At 36.7% G+C, this 21015-nt stretch overlaps 1 protein-coding gene and 1 long non-coding RNA gene across 3 annotated transcripts in view; one reads left to right on the top strand and one right to left on the bottom strand.

Annotated features, from left to right (window-relative positions):
- The window catches only part of PIK3C2A (phosphatidylinositol-4-phosphate 3-kinase catalytic subunit type 2 alpha), a 104383-nt gene that overhangs the window by 52649 nt on the left and 30719 nt on the right, over positions 1–21015 (bottom strand). For both annotated transcript variants that reach the window (XM_059407689.1, XM_059407695.1), the window contains exons 3-8: positions 12365–12468; positions 5384–5541; positions 3345–3465; positions 2282–2393; positions 865–944; positions 670–733 (exon numbers count right to left, since the gene is read on the bottom strand). In XM_059407689.1, the coding sequence (XP_059263672.1) occupies positions 670–733; positions 865–944; positions 2282–2393; positions 3345–3465; positions 5384–5541; positions 12365–12468 (639 nt within the window). The remainder of the gene's footprint in view (positions 1–669; positions 734–864; positions 945–2281; positions 2394–3344; positions 3466–5383; positions 5542–12364; positions 12469–21015) is intronic.
- LOC132022449 (uncharacterized) overlaps positions 16936–21015 on the top strand; it is a 13559-nt gene continuing 9479 nt past the window's right edge. The window contains exon 1 of the long non-coding RNA XR_009405586.1: positions 16936–17034. This is a non-coding gene — a long non-coding RNA (uncharacterized LOC132022449). The remainder of the gene's footprint in view (positions 17035–21015) is intronic.

Here is a 21015-nt window from a genome sequence, read left to right as displayed (position 1 = left end):
CTAGAAGACAGATTAGAGGTTAACATGGATTATAAAGTGGTAACTTATATCTGGTATCTCGAGTGTCCTCTCCCAATCTTCCTGTCACACTCTGTACTCTATTACAGAAACGCATATATTTCACATCTGTATCAAATCTGTGTGCTGTTCACACGCTCTTCCCACCTATCTTCTAGCTAACCTGTACTGTTGACTTGGCTCAGGCAAACTCCCTTCTTAGAGGCTTTCCATGAACTCTCAAGTTAGAAGAGTGCCCTTCTTTGATCTCCCAAAGAACACAATGTATACCTCTATACTACATTTACCATACTATATGAAACTGTGTTTAAATCCATCACTAGTTTTAAGTTCTTGGTAAGTGGGGACTAGAGCTTTCATTTTCATAACTCCAGCATCTAGCACATAGTGAACATTCAGTTAATGCTATCTGAATTGAACTGAAGGCTCCTCTTAGTAATAAAGCGGAAATGAGGTGAAGTGCTAACTCATGCAATATTCAGAACTTTGGTTAACAAGATGGCTCAGAAAACAAGTCATCAAATGTCAACATCAAGAATATAGTTTTAATCATCCTTCTACAATATTTCCTCCACCACCACACTAATATTTAAGATAGAACAAAGACAAGAGTCCTTAAGTCATCATGCCAAAATGTGAATTAAGACCTACTTCAATTTGAAGAGCCAGTTCCACTTGGTTGTGGTAAGAATCTAAAAGTTCTTCAACAGGATATCTGAAATAAAGAACAATTATTGTGACTGAAGGATACTATATACTAATACTTTGTTTTATTCACCAAAATAAAGGTATTCACATCCAAAAGCAAAGTCTGAAAACCTGAAATTAATGTTTTAGATGTCACACCTTGTCATGACTTCTTTGTAAGGCTTTTCCATTTGATGCAGGTGTTTGTTTAAATCCACAGGTGTTTTATCATCTTCTGCCTAAAAAAAATATGGTTAAGTTGTATGATAAATTCTTGAAACTAAAGTGATTTTTCAGAACAGAGGCTAAAATATTATCAGAATTAAATGCTATTTACAACTGAGTGAGGAAAAAGTACTCTAAAAAACTAATTTAATAAATTAAAAACATAAATGTCTTAGGTCTAGTTTCTGATATATAAGTAGCTCCCAAAGTAACAACTATTTCTGTTCTATAAGGAAAGAATAGAGAGCTTTAAAAAACAAAACAATTATTATTTATTTATTTTTTTAAGATTTTATTTATTTATCTGAGAGAGAGCACAAGCTGGAGGAGAGGCAGAGGGAGAAGCAGACTCCCTGCTGAGCAGGGAGCCTGATGTGAGGCTCAATCCTAGGACCCTGGGATCATGACCTGAGATGAAGGCAGCTGCTTAATCAACTAAGCCACCCAGGTGTCCCAAAACAAACACTTTTAAAGATGGCTGACAACCAAATGAAAATGATGGTGGGATTGGATCAGATGTGGAAGAAATCATCTGAATGTCTGAGTTAGTTTTCTAATGATAATCAAATTGCTCCCAACCTTACCCTCAACAAACAAGGTACCAATCTCTTCTGCCATACTAAGTCTTTAGTATGTAAATATATTAAAAAACATCATTTCTTAAGAAACTGAAGAAAAGCCACCAAAGACTGCTAAAATATACTGAATTTCATGAAATAGTTTCCACCCAAGTGAAATAAATTTTATGAAACACAGGAGTAAAACATAAGAAAATAAAGTAAAAATGACTGCTCTTTTTCCATCAAAGTTCTACCAAGTGAAGAATAATTCTCTTTAAAGTTTATCAAGTGTTCATACAGTAATAAAACAGCATAATCTCCTGTACTCTAATGTGCTTTAACTTCAAAAGAAAGTACTTTATTTTAAGAAGAGAAATAGGTTTCTTTAGTGCAGAATAATGTATATTTTTCAGTTTGATGCAAACGTCAACGTGGATCTCTTCTTCCCCCAAACTGTATTTACTATTCAAAATCTTTCCTCCTTCCTCATTTCTCTTTGAACCCAAATGTTTTCATTCTTGCAAAACCATTACAAATCAAGCTTTTATTTCCTCCACTCTGATTTTCAAATATGCCTCCAGCTCACAGTAGTATGCTATCTAAGACTCCATGATTGAAAAGTTCCCCCCTTCTGCTGAAAACCCTTGTTGTGAGTAGAATTAGTTCCTCATTCCAATCCATTCACCAGTCCAACTCAGAAATCTTGGAGAATGCAGAAATTGCAAATTGGCTAATTAGGAGAATTACTCAGATTCAACCAAATGCAATTCAGTTATGAGGTACATACTTACTGTTCGGGCCAGATTTTGACACATTGCGCTGAAGGTCAAAAGTTGTAGTTTAATCTCTGTGTCCCATTTTCGGCAGTTTTGAATATATTCATGACTTCCAAGGCAATGATTACTATTAAAATATATTAATTTTCATCAATATTATTCTCAAAGTAGAAATTACAGAGGTAAGAGTAAGATATAACTTGTATCTGCATCAGAAATTGAAGAGAATGGTAAAATGTAGAGACAGTTTTCTTTTTTTTTTTTTTATAGATTTTATTTATTTATTTGACTGAATAAGCAGAGATCACAAGCAGGCTGAGAGGCAGGCAGAGAGAGAGAGGTGGAAGCAGGCTCCCCGCTGAGCAGAGAGCCCTATGTGGGGCTCGATCCCACCTAGGATCATGACCGGAGCTGAAGGCAGAGGCCCTAACCCACTGAGCCACCCCAGTGCCCCTGTAGAGACAGTTTTTTAACCAAGTGTGGACACTTAAATAAAAGAGTAATTCTACATGAGAAGAGTCACAGCACAAAAGAAAGAAGATGAAGATGAAAAAAAGAAACAAGAAAAACAAGGGCAGGGCATTTCGAATAACCTAAAATATTAAAATCTGTAAAATAACTGCACTAAAAGCTAGATACAATAAATTATCTGGTTCAGAAAAAAATTATAATGATTATTTTAGGCAACTAAAAGGAAGTCACAGCTGACCACTGTGTGAAACGTAATGGTACATGCTACAAAAGGAAAATGGGGAGTCTATAATGATGTGACTATCGACTCTTAGCACAAAGAAAAGAGCCATTAAATTCACTTATCAACCGATTGCCCACCATTCTTTCCATTTAACACTATAAGCTTAAGGGCAATACCACGTTTTAATTATGTCTGTTAGCTCTCCACTGTCTTAAACACATCTCAATATAAGTGTATCTCAATATAAGCTTATTGATCCAATGAATTAATTCAGTAGGACCCAATGTATTCTTGGGAGTACAAATTTAACTTGAAATTTTTCTAATTTAACTCCTTAAAATTAAATTTCAAAAGACATTGCTAAGTAGTTAAATGAATACTTACTTTTGCAGCACTTCCTCTTGACCACAAACTTTCAGAACATAGCTGCCAACATCTACTTGATTCAAGTCATCATGTACCCAGCAAAGGGCTTGCATTATAATGATTTCTACAGTAGAACTCACTGTAAAAGAGGCATCAGTTTCATTTTGCTCATTTCACTCTATACACTTGAGAATGTTATTCTTATCATTTAAGAGAGCCCATACAACAGAAATATAATGTAGGCCACATACAGAATTTAAGATATTCTACTAGCCAGACTGAGAAAAGTAAAAAGAAACAGGTGAAGCTAATTTCAACATATTTAACTTAATAAATCCAAAATGTCATTGCATCATATAACCAGCATTTTAAAATTACCAATGACACAGCTTATTTCTTTTCAAATTGGGTCTTTGAAATCCACTGTGTATTTTACATATATAGCACATCTCACTCTATATTAGCCACATTTTCAGTACTCAATAGCTGCATGGGGCTAGTGATTACTGTATTAGATAGGGCAGATCTTAGCTAAGAAAGCCACCTCCCTACCACAGACTCCTCCAAAAAGGTTAACATTTAGCAGGACACAGCAAACAATGATTTAAACCAAATCATAAGGAAAAAATAATTACCATTTTAAATGTGTGACATGTTCCTCATAAATTTCCCAAAGAATAAAAATATAGCAAGTAGGAAGTATTGTTCAATTATTGTTCGTGACAATAGCTGGATACTAAGATTACAAGACACTAAAAATTAAAGTAACCCTTTAAAGTAATTTACTTCTGAGAGTTCCTATGTTCAATTTAGAAAACAATTATTCAGTACAGACTTCATGAAAATCAACAGATTGGCAGAAAAGGCCATAAAATATCTAATGCAATGGGTACATTTCTGAACAGCCAATTGTATGGTAATACTTATCATTTGGACACACTTATATCATAATGTGGTTAAATTTCTTAACAGAGATGTACACTGTAAATGTGCATGTTTATGAAGAACCAAACGATAGGCATTTGAGATATTTTCTCAAAAAGTAGTATCTTGATTTATTGTCTTTTTTATATTGTCTTGATATATTGTCTTTAAGTCATCACTTTTTTCCTCAAAAAGTAATGATATCTTGACATATTAAGTAAAAACCATACAAACTGAAATACTTGTCATCAGTGTTTACTATTTCTATCAAGGGGCCTATTGATCTTTTTTCAATTTTAGTAGTAATTCTTACAACAAAAGGGTTTTAAATAATCCCCAGATCAAAATTCAAATTTGTTATAAGAATAGTTTTTCCTTTAGAAACTAAAAGAATAATTATTATAGTTGGCTAACATTTTTGTTTCAGATTCATATTTTTTTTTCAAAGAGCCTTGAAAAGTGCAAAGCTACAAAGAAAGTATCCAAATATTGGACATTTTCCTAGTCAAAACCATGCCCCCAAAATGGCATCAATTTTAGGTCAAAGTACTGTAGAAATATAGCCCTTATTCTACTGCTGGAATCCCATTAAAATAATATACATCATGAGACTCAAACTATGACAAAAATTTCCTACAGACTTAAGGATACATTTCTAGAAAGGATATCCACACCAAATTTGGGAAAGAGTTAGAACTAAAGGAGGATTATCTACTTCTTAGAAGAGCTTAGCAAGATACCTGGAATTTCAATTTCACTGACAGCTATTTATAAACAAACACTCTTCTTGCCATAAAATGAAAAAAAAAAAAATTGGGACTATAAATAGCCTTTTAATACCATGCTTTGGGACCTTGGCCAAATGTCACCAATTAATCAAAATTACTCAGCATTTTTCACAGAAATATGCAGTCATAAAGGTAAACTATTTTCCCACTAGTCCTAACCAGAAAATTATCCAAATGAATGCCATTTTTTTGAAAAGGGTAACTAATGAATGTTAAGTATTTTACCACACACACACAACACAAAATTTTTTAAAGGATACCTAATGATAACAGAGTCAAGAATGATTAAAATAACATTTTAAACATTTCTCCCAAAGCAAGATGGTTGGGAAACCACAAACCTACCATCACATGTAAAAGTAACTGGCAGTTGAAATCCTTCAATTTCAATGGAGACCTTCACGCTGGCATTTTCTCCACATATATTTCTTTGCACTGTAACTGGACTTAACAAATAGCCCGGATTTGTGCAGTGATTGGTATATGGAAAGTTGGTCTTCAATCTGTTCACAAGAAAGAAGAAGTTAAAAATATTTTTAAAGCTGCATTTGAGAGCCCTAAACAAAATTTTGCATGCTTACTACCATTCAGTTCTGTGTCTTGTTCAATTCTAAAGTAGCTCATAAGAACTGTAATGAATGGACCCCAGTTAAACTCCAAATACCAGCATTTGCCTTTTAGATAAGAGGAATCCAAGAAAAGAGATTAACTAGAGCCAGGAGATCTGTGGTAACACTAGCAACATTAACCAGGCATACATTGGATACAAGGCATTAAATGAGGTTTTCTGCTTCAGATTTTTTGGCTATACAGTATAATTATACAAAATGTACACTTTTAATGAATCTACTGAGAATACAGCAAAGTAACCCTCAACTGCAATTGCTAGAGGGATAAAGAGTTTGTTGTCTTTTAAAAATGTTTTTCTTAGGGCTTTTTCTCCTACATTTTGGGGCCAGAGGGTTGGTTGTTAGACAACAATAAAAAATCATTATCCGTTTTTACCATGCTGTAGGCCGTTATTCTCTCAAAGTGATTTCTAAAACTCAGGGAATGGCAAGAACTGCCTGTGAAGGTATTCACAGGAACAACATAGTTTAAATTGAAATGCAGGAGTACAGTATATATGGCTCTTCCCCAACATCACTTTCTGTTACCAGAAAACAAAGGAAAATTTGATGCCTTTTTAAAATTTGTAGCCTGCCTTTAACTGACTTTTTTCTGGAGGTTAGAAAACAAGATCCAATTCTCCTGAGTGCTTTTCACAGGAATATAAATGGAATGAATGCTTGAAGTATTATGTATTTCCCTCTGTAGAGATTAAAATAATCAAGTCATAGGAATAAAATAAAATAGTTTGGGAAGACAAAAAGAAAAGGATCAGGAGAGGAGCACCTGGGGGGGGGGCTCAGCTGATTAAGTTGTCTGACTTTGATTTTGGCTCAGGCCATGAACTCAGGGTCCTAAGACTAAGCCCCTCGACCTGCTCCGTACTGAAGTGTGCTTGAGCACTCTTCTCTAAACAAAATCTTGGGACCTGGGTGGCTCAGTCAGTTAAGCATCTGCCTTCAGCTCTGGTCATCATCTCAGGGTCCTGGAACAAAGTCTGGCATCTGCACTCCCCTCAGCGGGGAGCCTGCTTCTCTGCCTGCTTGTATGCTCTCTCTCTGACAAATAAATAAATAAATCTACAAATAAATTAAGTCTTTAAAAATAATAATAAAATAAAATCTTAAAAAAAAAGAGGCAGTGAGTATAACTGTACACGGTCTCTAGAGCCAGACAACCTGAGTTTAAATCCTGATTTTACTACTTACCAGCCATGTAACCACAGGCAAGTTATTGAATCTGCTTCCAGCTTCCTCTTCTACAAACTGAGGACACCACCACTAACTTCATAAGGTTATTGTGAGAATTATGTGAACTAAGTTTTTTTAAGAATTTTTTTAAAGATTTTATTTATTTATTTGACAGAGAGAAACAGTGAGAGCAGGAACATGAGCAGGGGGAATAGTAGAGGGAATGCAGACTCCCTGCTAATCAGGGAGCCCAATGGGGGGCTTGATCCCAAGACCTTGGGATCATGACTTGAGCCGAAAGCAGTTAACAACTGAGCCACCCAGGTACCCCTATGTGAACTAAGTTTGTAACACACTCAGAGCAGTGCCTAGTAATAGAGGGGCTACAGGCATCTTGTCAAATAAATGAATAAACGAAAAAATCTGAGTTCTGCACTGTAGTCTTAAGTACCACAAAAGATCCAATATCAAAAAGAAGAAAAGTAGGGGTGTCTTGGTGGCTCAGTGAGTTAAAGCCTCTACCTTCAGCTCAGGTCATAACGCCAAGGTCCTGGGATGGAGCCCGGCATCGGGCTTTCTGCTTGCGGGGAGCCTGCTTCCCTTCCTCTCTGCCTGCTTGGAATCTCTGTCTGTCAAATAAATAAATAATGTCTTTTTTTTAAAAAAGAAGAAGATGATGGGCGCCTGGGTGGCTCAGTGGGTTAAGCCACTGCCTTCGGCTCAGGTCATGATCCCAGGGTCCTGGGATCAAGTCCCGCATCGGGCTCTCTGCTCAGCGGGGAGCCTGCTTCCTCCTCTCTCTCTCTCTGCCTCTCTGCCTACTTGTGATCTCTGTCTGTCAAATAAATAATAAAAAAAAAAATAAATAAATAAATAAAAAATAAAAAAAAAATAAAAAAGAAGAAGATGGGGCGCCTGGGTGGCTCAGTGGGTTAAAGCCTCTGCCTTCGGCTCAAGTCATGATCCCAGAGTCCTGGGATCGAGCCCCACATCGGGCTCTTGGCTCCGCAGAGAGACTGCTTCCTCCTCTCTCTCCCTGCCTGCCTCTCTTGCCTACTTGTAATCTCTGTCTGTCGAATAAATAAATAAAATCTTTAAAAAGACAAACAAAAAAAGAAGAAGAAGAAGAAAAGTAATTAAAAAAAATTAATATAGGGGCACCTGGGTGGCTCAGTGGGTTAAAGCCTCTGCCTTTGGCTCAGGTCATGATCTCAGAGTTCTGGGATCGAGCCCCACATTGGGCTTTCTGCTCCGTGGGGAGCCTTCTCCCCGCCCCACTGCCTGCCTCTCTGCCTACTTGTGATCTCTGTCTGTCAAATAAATAAATAAAATCTTAAAAAAAAAACTAATAAAAGTTGAGGTGCTTGGCTGGCTAATTGGTTGAACGTTTGCCTTCAGTTCGTGTCATGACCTCAGGGTTCTGGGATCAAGCCTGGTATTGGGCTTCCTGCTCAGTGGGGAGCCTGCTTCCCCCTCTCCCTCTGGCCCTCCCTATTGCTTGTGTTCTCTCTCCCTCTTTCACTTTCTCTCTCAAATAAATAAAATCTTAAGAAAAAAACTACTGTAAGTAATAAACTTATATTGACATTGGAAATGCACCTTTATACATGGATACAGCATCTTCAGATATTTAACTGTTTCAAACTTACCCCTCTACGACATAGTGCCAAGACCTTCGTTGGACCTTGCCCAAGATTCTTTTTTCTTATTAATCTACTAGGTATTCTCTTGTTTTCTACACTATAAAATAGATACTTACAGCAAATCACGTATCAGAGAATTCTGCCTATATCCAAGCAAGATTTCAAGTTTCAGAAATCCTTAAAGATGATGAAAGGGCAAGCAGACATTCCTGATAATAGCTCAGAAATTTATTAGACTAAATTTCCAGTGATCAAAGTTACATTCAATGAACTTGATTTGCTAGGGTAGGTTCCTTCAACTCCTTTCCTTAAAGTGAGTCCTTTTTTGAATACATGCACCCCAATGAATTTTATAGCAGCATATTATATTATTTATAATAGCCAAATTATGGAAACAGCTCAAGTGTCCATTGAATGATGAATGGATAATGAAGAGATAGGAATATTGGAATAATGGAGTATTATTCAGCCATAACAAAGAATGAAAGCTTGCCATTTGCAATGACATGGATGGAGCTGGAGGAGAGTATTACGCTAAGAGAAGTCAGTCAGGAAAAGACAAATACCGTATGATTTCACTCATATGTGGAATTTAAGAAACAAGCAAATGAGCCACTGGGGTTGGGGAAAAGAGAAAGGTAAAAACCAAGAAACAGACTCTCTCTCTCTCTCTCTCTCTCTTTTTTTGATGTAGGTTCCATGCCGAGTATGAAGTCCAGCATGGAGCTTGAACTCACCTGAGCTTAGATCAAGTCAGACCCTTCCTTAACTGAATGAGCCACTCAGGTGCTCCCAAGAAACAGACTCTTAACTACAAAGAACAAAGTGATGGTCACCAGAGAGGAGGTGGGTGAAGGGATGGGGTTAAATAGGTGATGGGAATTACAGAGCACACTTACTATGATGAGCACCGGTGATACATGGAAATACTGCACTTATATGTTAACTAGAATTTCAATAAAAACTTCAAAAAAACAAGTCCCTTTTTTACACAGCAACGTGAATGTACATAATATCACATACCTGCACATGTAAAACTGGTTAAAATAGCAAATTTCACACTATGTATGTTTTATCACCATAAAAAAATTTTATAAATGAGGGGTGGAGCTGTCAGATGAGTGCCTGACCCTTGGCTTTGGCTCAGGTCATGAGCTCAGGGTAGTGAAATGGAACCCCATGTTGGGATTTTTTAATTTTAAATGAGCTCTATCTCTGCTTGACATCGTAGAAGATAATCCAGAAAAAAAAGTCATTTTGTTTCTGCAAAACTGACATTTCTTTATTTTTATGGTTTTGTCTGCTTTATCCAAATTGGGGAAAAACTAAAATGATAACAGATTCTTTAAAGTTGGGGTTTTTTTTGTTTTGTTTATAACTAAATTTTTAAACACACAAAAGCAAATTAAACTGCTGAATTATTTAAATAAACCATCAGAGGTGTTTTTATGGATACTCTCATACACTGGAGCTTGATATTCTTAAGTTATAACAATACAGATTACTTTTTAAACTCTAATTGTCATTTTCTCTCAAATTTCCACCTCTCTGTCATCACCAAAGAAACAGCCTTCTTGGCTTATTTTTATTATTTTTTAAAGATTTATTTATTTATTTATTTTTAAAATGATTTTATTTATTTATTCATTTGAGAGAGAATGAGTGAGAGAGAGCATGAGAGAGGAGAAAGTCAGAGGGAGAAGCTGACTCCCCAAGGAGCAGGGAGCCGGATGTGGGACTCGATCCTGGAAGTCCGGGATCATGACTTGAGCCGAAGGCAGCCACACAACCAACTGAGCCACCAGGCGCCCAGATTTATTTATTTTAGAGATACTGAGAAAGAGTGCATGAGTAGGGGAGGAGCAGAGGAGAGAATCCCAAGCAGACTCCCTGCTGAGCACAGAGCCCTAACTGGGGCTCAATCTCCAAACCCATGAGATAATGACTACAGCCAAAACCAAGAGTCAGATGCTCAACCAACTGAGCCACCCAAGTGCCCCTTAGTTTGCTTATTTAATGTGGTTCTACAGTTCAGGAAATTTAATTATTAATTTCTTCAAGGGATATCTCCTGACCCCAATCTCCAAAGTCGCAGGGGAAGAAGTGAAAAGCCTAGAAGATGGCTCCAAAAACACCTCTGCTTCTTACTTCTCTGAAATATTTTTTGGAATCACTCTCTACTAATGGAAATAAAATTACAAAAAGAAGTCATTCTCTCCTTACTTCATCTGGGGTTTCAGATTACATAAACCACTGTGCACGTGTATAAATAAAAATAATCATTTTAGCTTAGTGGCAGAGTCTGTGTAAATAACTATACGATTCAAATGCGGAGAAAGGTAGATCTCAAGACAGGCTAATTTCCCAACCTGCAAAGCTTAAATGCAACAGTCACTCAAAACAGTCTAACAGAAAGCATATAGGGCTTTTTTAGGGAGAAAACTGAAGGAACTAGATAAACACATAACAGATTACTTCCAAAATTAAGGCAAAAGAGTATTTCCAAATTATTAACCACACACACACATATGGTATAATGACATGAAGGCACAGATAATTTATAATACATGTAATTTGAATATTAAGTCACCTAAATGTCTCTTCTATCTTAAAAACCTTTCCACAGAGAAGAAAAAGTACCTCTACTGATATTTTTCTTCTTTTTCTCCCCTAAGGTATTCTGAAGAAATGTTGGTTAAGAGGTAACAAAGACAGAATTTTAATGAAATATTACCAATTGTCTAGAAAATCCAGTTATTAAGTTCCTTAAACATTAAAATGAAGTATATACTCAAAAATGATTTGGGAACCCCACACTCTGCTTCACTTACAGCAGACCACACTGAGGAAAATACTGAATTCAATGAATAAATCCCTCACTGGTGATATACTTTCTTCCAATAACAGATTTCAACCCCTTGGCCACAATGTTTGTTGTTCCACTCTTTCCTTCCGTGGGATTTTTCTATCTGGTGTTGGCTGAGGGGACTCCCTTTCCTCCCTTCCTGCAAGACCATTAGAATATAAAGTCTAAGTAAGCTACAAGTGGCTATATTCCCTGCCTTCAAAACCCCACCTGCAGTAGTAGAAAATGAAGCCAACATTCAGGGAGGAAGGGCAGGAAGAAAGAAAGGATGAAAATGGGAAAGGGGAATCACAGGGAGGAGAGATCAACTCAAGCATGTAAATTCCAAGATCTTGCTGTAACTGAGCTCTGTTCCGTCCTTCCTCTTTCTGCTATAGGGGTTTATGAATCAATACATGACTGTTCTTTAAGCTAGTTTAAGATGGGTTTCTAGCACTCACAACAGAAGTCGATTAATATAGTGATACAATGGAAAGAAAACAAACTGAACCAAAAGCAAAGGAGACCTGACTCCGCTGCTGGCTAGCTGAGTAAATTTTAGTAGGTAACTTCTCTGAGTCTGTTTCCTCATCTATAAGAAGTATTAGACATATTTAAGATAAAAAGAATATTTCAGAAATGCATTTTTCTAACATTTGCTGCTATAAACTCCTGTTGTACAAGCATCTCTTAAAGGATGTCAGAAAGTTTACAGTAAATTGTCTCCCTAAAACAAAAACAGATTTTTAAAGTGCACCAAAACTTCTATATGTTTAAGCCATGTTTTCAATGGTTAACAGTGAAATTACTGTCTGACCTCAATTTTTTCTTCTAAGTATTCACAAACTAAACAGGTTAGGAAGGATACAGGTTTAGATACAATTGCTGTTAATGTGTTAATTAATGGTCTTGAAATTTTAGCCACAGGGAGAAGATAACTGAAATTTTAAAAATCTTAGAATTATTAGTACTATTCTTGTTTTCAAGTTAACTTTTTAAAAGTATTTAATAAAAAAACTTTATAAGAAAAATTCCTTACTTTGTAATGGACTGACAAAAAGCTGCCACTTCCTCATTCTGTACTTCAATTTCTTGTACAAGAGAACTTCCGGTTGACAAACCACTGGTCCCATTTGGGTCTTTCTGTAACCAAAAAAATGTTTTTATTTTAAAAGTAAAAGATCTCTAAATGTTAAACAGCAGTAAAGCACAAACACGTTTTTACAAAAGTATATACAAAGATATAAAGGAAAAACAAATCATATCAATAGCAAAGTTTTATATTTTAGATTTCTATCTTTGTGAAAGTAATACCAGCTAAGCCTTGAAGTTCATTGGTTTTACTTGCTCAAAAGTAGTAGGTTGTACTTTGTACTGGTCAACAAGAATGGAATGCTGAAGAGATTTCCATTCAAAACCTTCCCAAAATAAATGCTTCAGAAAGTTAACGGCTGAATAAAATTAAAGGACTACACTGTTTTAAGAAAGTGAAAAGATCAAGCCCATTTGGGACTCCTCTAGTAACCAGAAATTCTATTTTTTCAACTTTGGCCCAATTCCAAAAAGGCAGCTGGTTCTTTATGTAAGAGAATGAGTTTTAGGAGTTAGCAGGCATTTTCCATCTTATTATGCACACATCCTGACAGTCCTTTAAAAGTTAAGTTTATGTCTGATCAAACTCTGTGTGCAATACTTCAAAGAGATAAATTCACTACCCAAGCAGAGCCAAAGAGCAGAGTCCATTTGGAACTGTCTTTTTTAAAAAGGATTTTATTTGAGAGGGAAGCGTGCCTATTTGTGCAAGTGCCTGAGTGGTGAGGTTGGGGGAGGGAGCAGAGGAGAAGGGAGAGGAAGAAGGAAAGAATGTTAAACCAACTCCATGTTGAATGCAGAGCCCAACTCAGGGCTAGATCCACAATCCACGACCTTGAGATCATAACCTGAGCTGAAACCAAAAGATGCTTAATGGACCAGGTCACCAAGGCACCCCCATTTAGAGGTGTTTTGATTTACTATATAAAAATACTTAGTCTGACACAAATTTCAAATGTAAATTTCCTTTGAAATTCAATTAAATTAAAATTGGAATATTCTCAACTCAAAACTAAGTGAATGAGAATACAGTACATATATTTCAAGAATTCTAATGGAGTTCAATGACCATGGCACACACAAAAACCTTCTCAGAAAAATTACAGCAACAACTCCTTTATGAATTTCCTTCTTTTAAAACGTATCAGAGCCCTTTCTCCTAGAATGGGATATGCACATTTAAGGGGGGAAAAAACACAAAACAAACCTTGAGTTCTAGAAAAATCACAACTAAAAATAACACAACTCATGGGAAAAACAGAGTTAAGGCAAACTATTCAAAATCCACTTAACTTTGTAATCAAGGCCTCAACTAAAATAGTAAGTCCTTATAAAAATATGTGCACAGTTAAATCTCCACTTGAATTTGCACCTAGCTAGCATTATGGTCTTCGATCCTCTGAAGCCTTAAACCCTGGAACTCCTGCTTCTACTCAAGACCAATTTCAATGAAGTTAAATTACAATCTAGAAAAAAATATATAATCTAGGATGTACATCTTCATGAAAGTTCTTAAAGCAAAGAGAAAGGTCTTCACAACTTTGTCTGCACTTACTGGTCTTCACCAGAGAGCTTAACACTGTGGAACATGGAATCACTCTTGACACCACTCATTCAACCACCATCTTCACTACAAGACAACACTTCTGCAGAATTTCCAATGTTTTCCTTAATATTTTCTCATATTACTAAGGATTTCTTTTTAATTATGAGAAAGTTTGTTCTTTTTGTTTTAAAATGTTACATGCTGGAAAAATTGTGTTTGAACAAATGCCACGTCTCCATTTTACTGACATCAAGCCAATATTTACCAATTATATGAGTTAATTTGTGTTACAGAAACAAGAACTATAGCAAATAAACCATACAACCCTGAAAATGGGATTTGATATTCCTAAAAATTCTCTGGCCTGACATATCAAATTTGCCATAATCTAATCCAGTCACATTTCCCAGAACTTCCCAAATGATTTCTATGTTCCAATTAGTTTGAATCATATCCTGTTCTCCCCTCCTGCCACCTTTAAGTACTTAGTCTGAACCAAACACCGTATCATCACATTCTGTTTTATATTTATCATAATGTGAAAGCCCTCTGAAGATAATCTAATTTTACTCAATGTTATATTCTTGTAGAACTTAAATCTCTGGGTCAGAAAACACCCAATCATTGGTTCAATTTGGGAAAGGGAGAATAGAGAGTTATTCGTAAGTATAATTTCAGTTTTATATGATGAAAAGTTATGGCGATGGATGGTAGTGATGGCTGTACAACAGTATGAAATGTATTTAATACCAGTGAACTATACAATTAAAAATGGTTAAGACAGTAACTGCTTATGTGTATTTTACCACCCCCCCCAATCTAGCAAATACTGAGCATTTATTACATGTCAAGCCCTGCTATATGAAATTTTAAAATATGTTTTATTTATTTCTTACAAAGCTTTTTTTTTTTTTTTTAAAGATTTTATTTATTTATTTGAGAGAGAGAGACAGTGAGAGAGAGCATGAGTGCAGAGAAGGTCAGAGGGAGAAGCAGACTCCCCATGGAGCTGGGAGCCCAATGTGGGATTCCATCCTGGGACTCCAGGATCATGACCTGAGCCGAAGGCAGTCGTCCAACCAACTGAGCCACCCAAGCATCCCACTTACAAAGCTTTTGTAGATGGGTAGTATAATCCCCATTTTACAATGAGGCACAGAAAAGTTAATTAACACAAGGTCACACAGCTAATACAATCAGAGTTAAGATTTCAAACCAGGCAGCTTAGCTTCAGAATCACATGCTTAATCACTCTGCCATTCTCACCTCTCAAAAAGGCCTCCCTAAAAAAAACTTAAAAACATAATGAGAAAAACAATATTATGACCTTTGCAGGAGCAATGCTATATAGAAAACGTATACTTTTGCATGACCCAATAATCATCTTTCCTTCTTTAATTCTTTTTTTTTTTAAGATTTTATTTATTTATTTGTCAGAGAGAGAGAGCGAGAGCGAGCACAGGCAGACAGAGTGGAAGGCAGAGTCAGAGGGAGAAGCAGGCTCCCTGCGGAGCAAGGAGCCCGATGTGGGACTCGATCCCAGGATGCTGGGATCATAACCTGAGCCAAAGGCAGCTGCTTAACCAACTGAGCCACCCAGGCGTCCCCTTTAATTCTTTTTCATGTTTTACTTATTAACAGATTTTGAATCTCCTTAGTGGCATTTATAGATTTTTTTTTAACCCAAAAAAATTGTACTATTCAGAGTACCTTTCATGAATTAGGTCTTTCCTTTCAAGAAGATTATAGATCATAGATCACACAGATCATTTAATTTCTGCAATATTCTATATAAGTTTCAACTGACAGTGACAGAAACAGACTACAACTATCTCTCTAGTCATACATCAAGATAAAAACACCACCTGAAAAGTTAACTCAAAATGTTCTGTTTTCATTTTGTTCTTACAAGTGAAAAACAGCTGAACTGCCAATGTGTCACCTCATATAGTAACATTTAGGGTTTTTGTTTTTCTCCATTCTTCCTGGAACAATTTATTTTTTTTTTTAACATTTTACACTATTCCCTCAACTTTTGCCCCCAATCCCTCCCTTTAATTCCAATCAACCTAGGCATCAAATAACCTCTTTTCTCCCTTGATCTTGCGCAAACCTTTATGTAGCATTCAAGGCTTTCTATTTTGTACTACAGTTATATGCACATACAATGTCTCTCCTTCTAAACCAAGTTCTTTAAGGATTAGGTCTGTGAATGATTCATCTGTAACCCACACACTGTATCCTCAAATATTTTTCAACAAATGAAAGAGACAAAAAATTGCTAATGCTATTATCTAATATACAGAAGTAAGAAAGGTCTGTGGGGGGGAAGACAGGGAGTTCTCTAGTAAGAAAGTTTAGGTTTGTAAATCCATGTAGTTGGTTACCATCTAGAAGTATCCTATTCCAGAGCTAAAGGCACAGATTTGAGGATCATTTAATTTCTGCTATTTTCTACTGGGAAATTTCTCTCTGCTAATGGCTGTAGGCATCCATCAAGATCAGTGAGGGAGCAATATCCCACATATATAATTTGTAAAGAGATTTACTATAAAGCATTGGCTCCTGTAATTATAGAAACTGACAGGTCTGTCAGTTGGCAAGCTGGAGACCCCGGAGATAATGGTATAGTTTTCATCTTAGTCCAGCAGGCTCAAGACCCAGAAAGAGCTGATATTTCAGTTGGGAGTCCAAAGGCAGGAAAAAAACCCAAGTTCCAGCTCAAAGGCAGTCAGGCTGGAGGAATTTCCCCTCATTAGAAGTAGGGTCAGGGTGCTTTGTTTTATTCAGGCATCGAACTGGTTGGATGAGGTCCACCCACAATAGGGAGGGCAATCTGCCTTTACTCAGTCTATTGATTCAAATATTAATCTCATCCAGAAACACCCTCAGACAACCCCAGATTAATGTTTGACCAAATGTCTGAGCACAATCAAAGGGACACATAAAATTAACTATCAGAGCATCTCAACCACAGAGAACCAAGGAGTCATATCACTGCAGGAATGTAGAGCAGTAGCTTTCAACCTAACTTGGAGCTTCAAAATTAAGCACCAACCAAGAGAGTAAAGGTAAGAGATATTAAAGACAACAAGAGCAAAACCTTGGAGAAAAGCCTATGTTTAGAAGCTAGACAAAGAAAAAGGAGGATTACAGGAAAGAAACTAGGAAGTAGATTTAACTAGAGCACAGAAAAGAAGTTTCAAGGAAAGGATGCAGTCAGCTGTTTTAAATGAAGCAAAAGAGTTGGACAATGATTCTGCTCACTAGATTGGCAATTAGTATTCATATTACCAGAAACAAGTTTCTGCAATACAATGAAAACAGGAGACTGTAAAGGCAGTAACTACAAATTCTTCTTTAAAGAGTAATGGGGGACGCCTGGGTGACTCAGTTGGTTGGTTGACCTGCTTTCGGCTCAGGTCATGATCCCGGAGTCCCGGGATCGAGTCCTGCATCAGGCTCCCAGCTCCACGGGGAGTCTGCTTCTCCCTCTGAACTTCTCCTCGCTCATGCTCTCTCTCACTGTCTCTCTCTCAAATAAATAAATAAAATCTTTAAAAACAAAACAAAACAAAATAAAGAGTAATGGTAGAAAATAATCTGGGGAGACAAAAACAAGAAAAGAGGTGGAAGAATTAAGTTTTGAAAAAGTGAAAGAATAGCTCCCCCAACCAAACCAGAAAGATGAGGCAAATCTGAGGTGGGCAAATGCATACAAAAAATGGTCCTAACCTCACTAGTTTAAAAAAAAAAAAAAAGTAGTTAAGGTCATCCACCAGAGGAGGTGGAAAGGGTGGATTAAAGAAAGTGATGAAGGTTTGAAATAATGCACAAAACTCTACCAGTATATACTTTTCAAAACAGTTTTAAGAATGGGAAAGCTTTACACCTACACAGATGCAAGGTTCATGCCAGATTGTCCCAGAAATTAGACTGAACACAACACCAAATTTTCTTTTTTAGAAGATTTTATTTGACAGAGAGACATGGTTTAGAGAGGGAACACAAGCAGGGGGAGTAGGAGAGGGAGAAGCAGGCTTTCTGCTGAGCAGGGAGCCCGATGCCGGGCTCAATCCCAGGACCCTGTGATGACCAGAGCTAAAGGCAGGCTCATGACTGAGCCACTCAGGAGCCCCCTAAATTTTCAATAAATATACTTTAAGTGTTATGTGTGTGTAAATATTATATGTCTATAACAGTCACTATTTGGAACAAAGTTAATCACTTCTTTATATGAATTTTTAAATAGTTTTAAAAAAATACTTCACTAAGCTATTGAAATAGTTTACTACGATCAGCTAGACAATGAAAATCATGTTGTTCAGTATTCCCTCTTACTTGGGGGCACGTGGGTGGTTCAGTCAGTTGAGCATGTGACTTTTGATTTTGGCGCAGATCATGATCTCAGGGTTATAGATCAAGCCCCAAAACATGCTTCAAACTTCAGTGTGGAGTGTGCTTGGGATTCTCCTCTCCCTCTGCCCCCCACCACCCTATGAAATAACTAAAATCTTAAAAAAAAAAAAAAATTTCTCCTTGTTTAAAATTAATGATAGAGATTCTGCCAATGGGGTATATAAACGCTTATAATGTTAATATAGTTAACTTTTAGAAAGAACTAAAACCCATAGAACTTTGCAAAGCCAGTTCTATGAAAATAATTTGATTACTAAAATCTTTGCAATCTGCTCAAAATAGCTAAATTTATAGCTATTAACTGAAAGTCTGATTTAAACTTAAGTTGCCATAAGACAAATTTTAAATTCTATGCTGCCTTTTCCTGGTATTGGTCACAAAAATTTGAACCAAAGCCTTTAGATTATGAACAAAAGACACTAAAAGGAAACAGGAAGTAAGCTTGCTGAGTAAGAAAAATACTCTTTTACCACAAAGCATAAATTCTTAGAGGAAATGAATACTTCAGCATGTAAAGTAATTATAAAGAATACGCACTGCTATCCCCTCCAAGATATGACTATAAGGGAAAAGTGTTAAAATAACCTGCTAGAAACCATCATTATTAAATGACTACTTATAAGTTCTACAGTCAATATTTATTTTATTTTTTTTAACTTTTTTTTTTAAGATTTTATTTATTTATTTGACAGAGAACATAAGTAGGCAGAGAGGTAGGCAGAGAGAGAGAGAGAGAGAGAAGCAGGCTCTGCACTGAGCAGAGAGCCCGATGCGGGGCTCGATCCCAGGACCCTGGGATCATGACCTGGGCTGAAGGCAAAGGCTTTAACCCACTGAGCCACCCAGGTGCCTCCTACAGTCAATATTTAACTATATTATCTGCCTCCTTCAATTTTCTTCCTCATCGGTCCTTGTTCTATCTTCTGGAACAATGGACTTTAAAATTAAGTTACTAACTTGAATTTCTCAATTCACATCAAAAGATATAAATAGGATTTGCTTAATTTTAACCTTTTTATAAAACTTTCAGAACCTGCTGCCACTTATCTGTTAAAATCTAGCACAAAAATGCTACTTACTATAGCACAAAGGTAATATACTTGATATACTGTGAAATTTAGTATATCACTATTTCATCTTTTTTACAATACCATGATTTTCAGTTATCCTACTTCCTGAATTGGTTTGAGAAACTATATCCACACTACAAAACTTTATTATTTTTTTTTAAGATTTTACTTATTTGAGGGGCGCCTGGGTGGCTCAGTGGGTTAAGCCGCTGCCTTCGGTTCAGGTCATGATGTCAGGGTTCTGGGATCGAGCCCTGCATCAGGCTCTCTGCTCAGCAGGGAGCCGGCTTCCTCCTCTCTCTCTGCCTGCCTCTCTGCCTGCTTGTGATCTCTCTCTCTGTAAAATAAATAAGTAAAATCTTAAAAAAGAAAAAAAAAGATTTTACTTATTTGAGAGAGAGTAAGAGAGATCATAAGCAGGAGGGAAGAGTAGACGGAGCAGCAGACTTCCTGATGAGCAAGGAGGCCAATTCGGGACTTGATCCCAGGACTCTGGGATCACGACCTGAGCTGAAGGCAGATGCTTAACCCTCTGAGCAACCCAGGTGCCCTCAAAATACAAAACTTTCAGAGAAAGAAAAAAGTCCAGTTCCTCTTGCATGGGAACTTTCCAAACTTTAAGTATTACTCCGGAAATGTATCCCAGAACTCATCCAGTTTAACTGATAAGGGACAGAAACAAAAAAATGTTCACCTTTAGCCCAGAAGGCTTACCGATAGCCTGCAGTTTCAAAAAGGTTGCTATATTCTTCAAGAGTCTCATGTAAATCTCACCAATAAATAATATCAAACTGAATGATAAGCACCATAGAAATATTATGAAAGTAGTTTTATGAGTAGAAATTCAAAGACATCTAATGATTTAATACTCCCTGCACATCCCCTCCCCCTTGAGCACTAAGCATATAACCACCAGTTTCATACAAGTTAAGCTCTTTTTTGCCCAGGGGTCCTATCCCCATTCTAATTAAATAAACCAAGCTGCACCAAACATCTCAAGAATTCTTGTCACACTCAACGATCCCGCAACATAACCATCTTTATTTCACAGATGAAGAAACTCAGATCCACGAAGTGACTTATCTTCAATTAATATTCTCTTCAAAAAATAAAAAAAAAAAATCTTCTTCAAGCAAAACATTTCCAATCTTTTCAATGGTTCCTTAAAAGACTTAGCTTCTAGCTCCTGAAAACTGCAGATGTCTCTTTTTAAGACATACCCTAGTTTGCCAGTGGTCCCTCTTTGAATGTGGTGCTCAGACAAAATTATTAAATGGGATTTTAGTAATTTTTTTTAAGATTTTATTTATTTGACAGAGAGAGATCACAAGTAGGCAGAGAGGCAGCCAGAGAGAGAGGAGGAAGCAGGCTCCCTGCTGAGCAGAGAGCCCGATGCGGGACTCGATCCCAGGACCCTGAGCCGAAGGAAGCGGCTTAACCCACTGAGCCACCCAGGCGCCCTAAATGGGATTTTTTTTTTTTTTAAAGATTTTATTTATTTATTTGACAGAGAGAAATCACAAGTAGATGGAGAGGCAGGCAGAGAGAGAGAGAGGGAAGCAG

Source organism: Mustela nigripes, chromosome 1, assembly GCF_022355385.1.
Source record: "Mustela nigripes isolate SB6536 chromosome 1, MUSNIG.SB6536, whole genome shotgun sequence".
Lineage (NCBI taxonomy): Eukaryota > Metazoa > Chordata > Mammalia > Carnivora > Mustelidae > Mustela > Mustela nigripes.
This window is presented reverse-complemented; position numbering and strand designations above follow the sequence as displayed.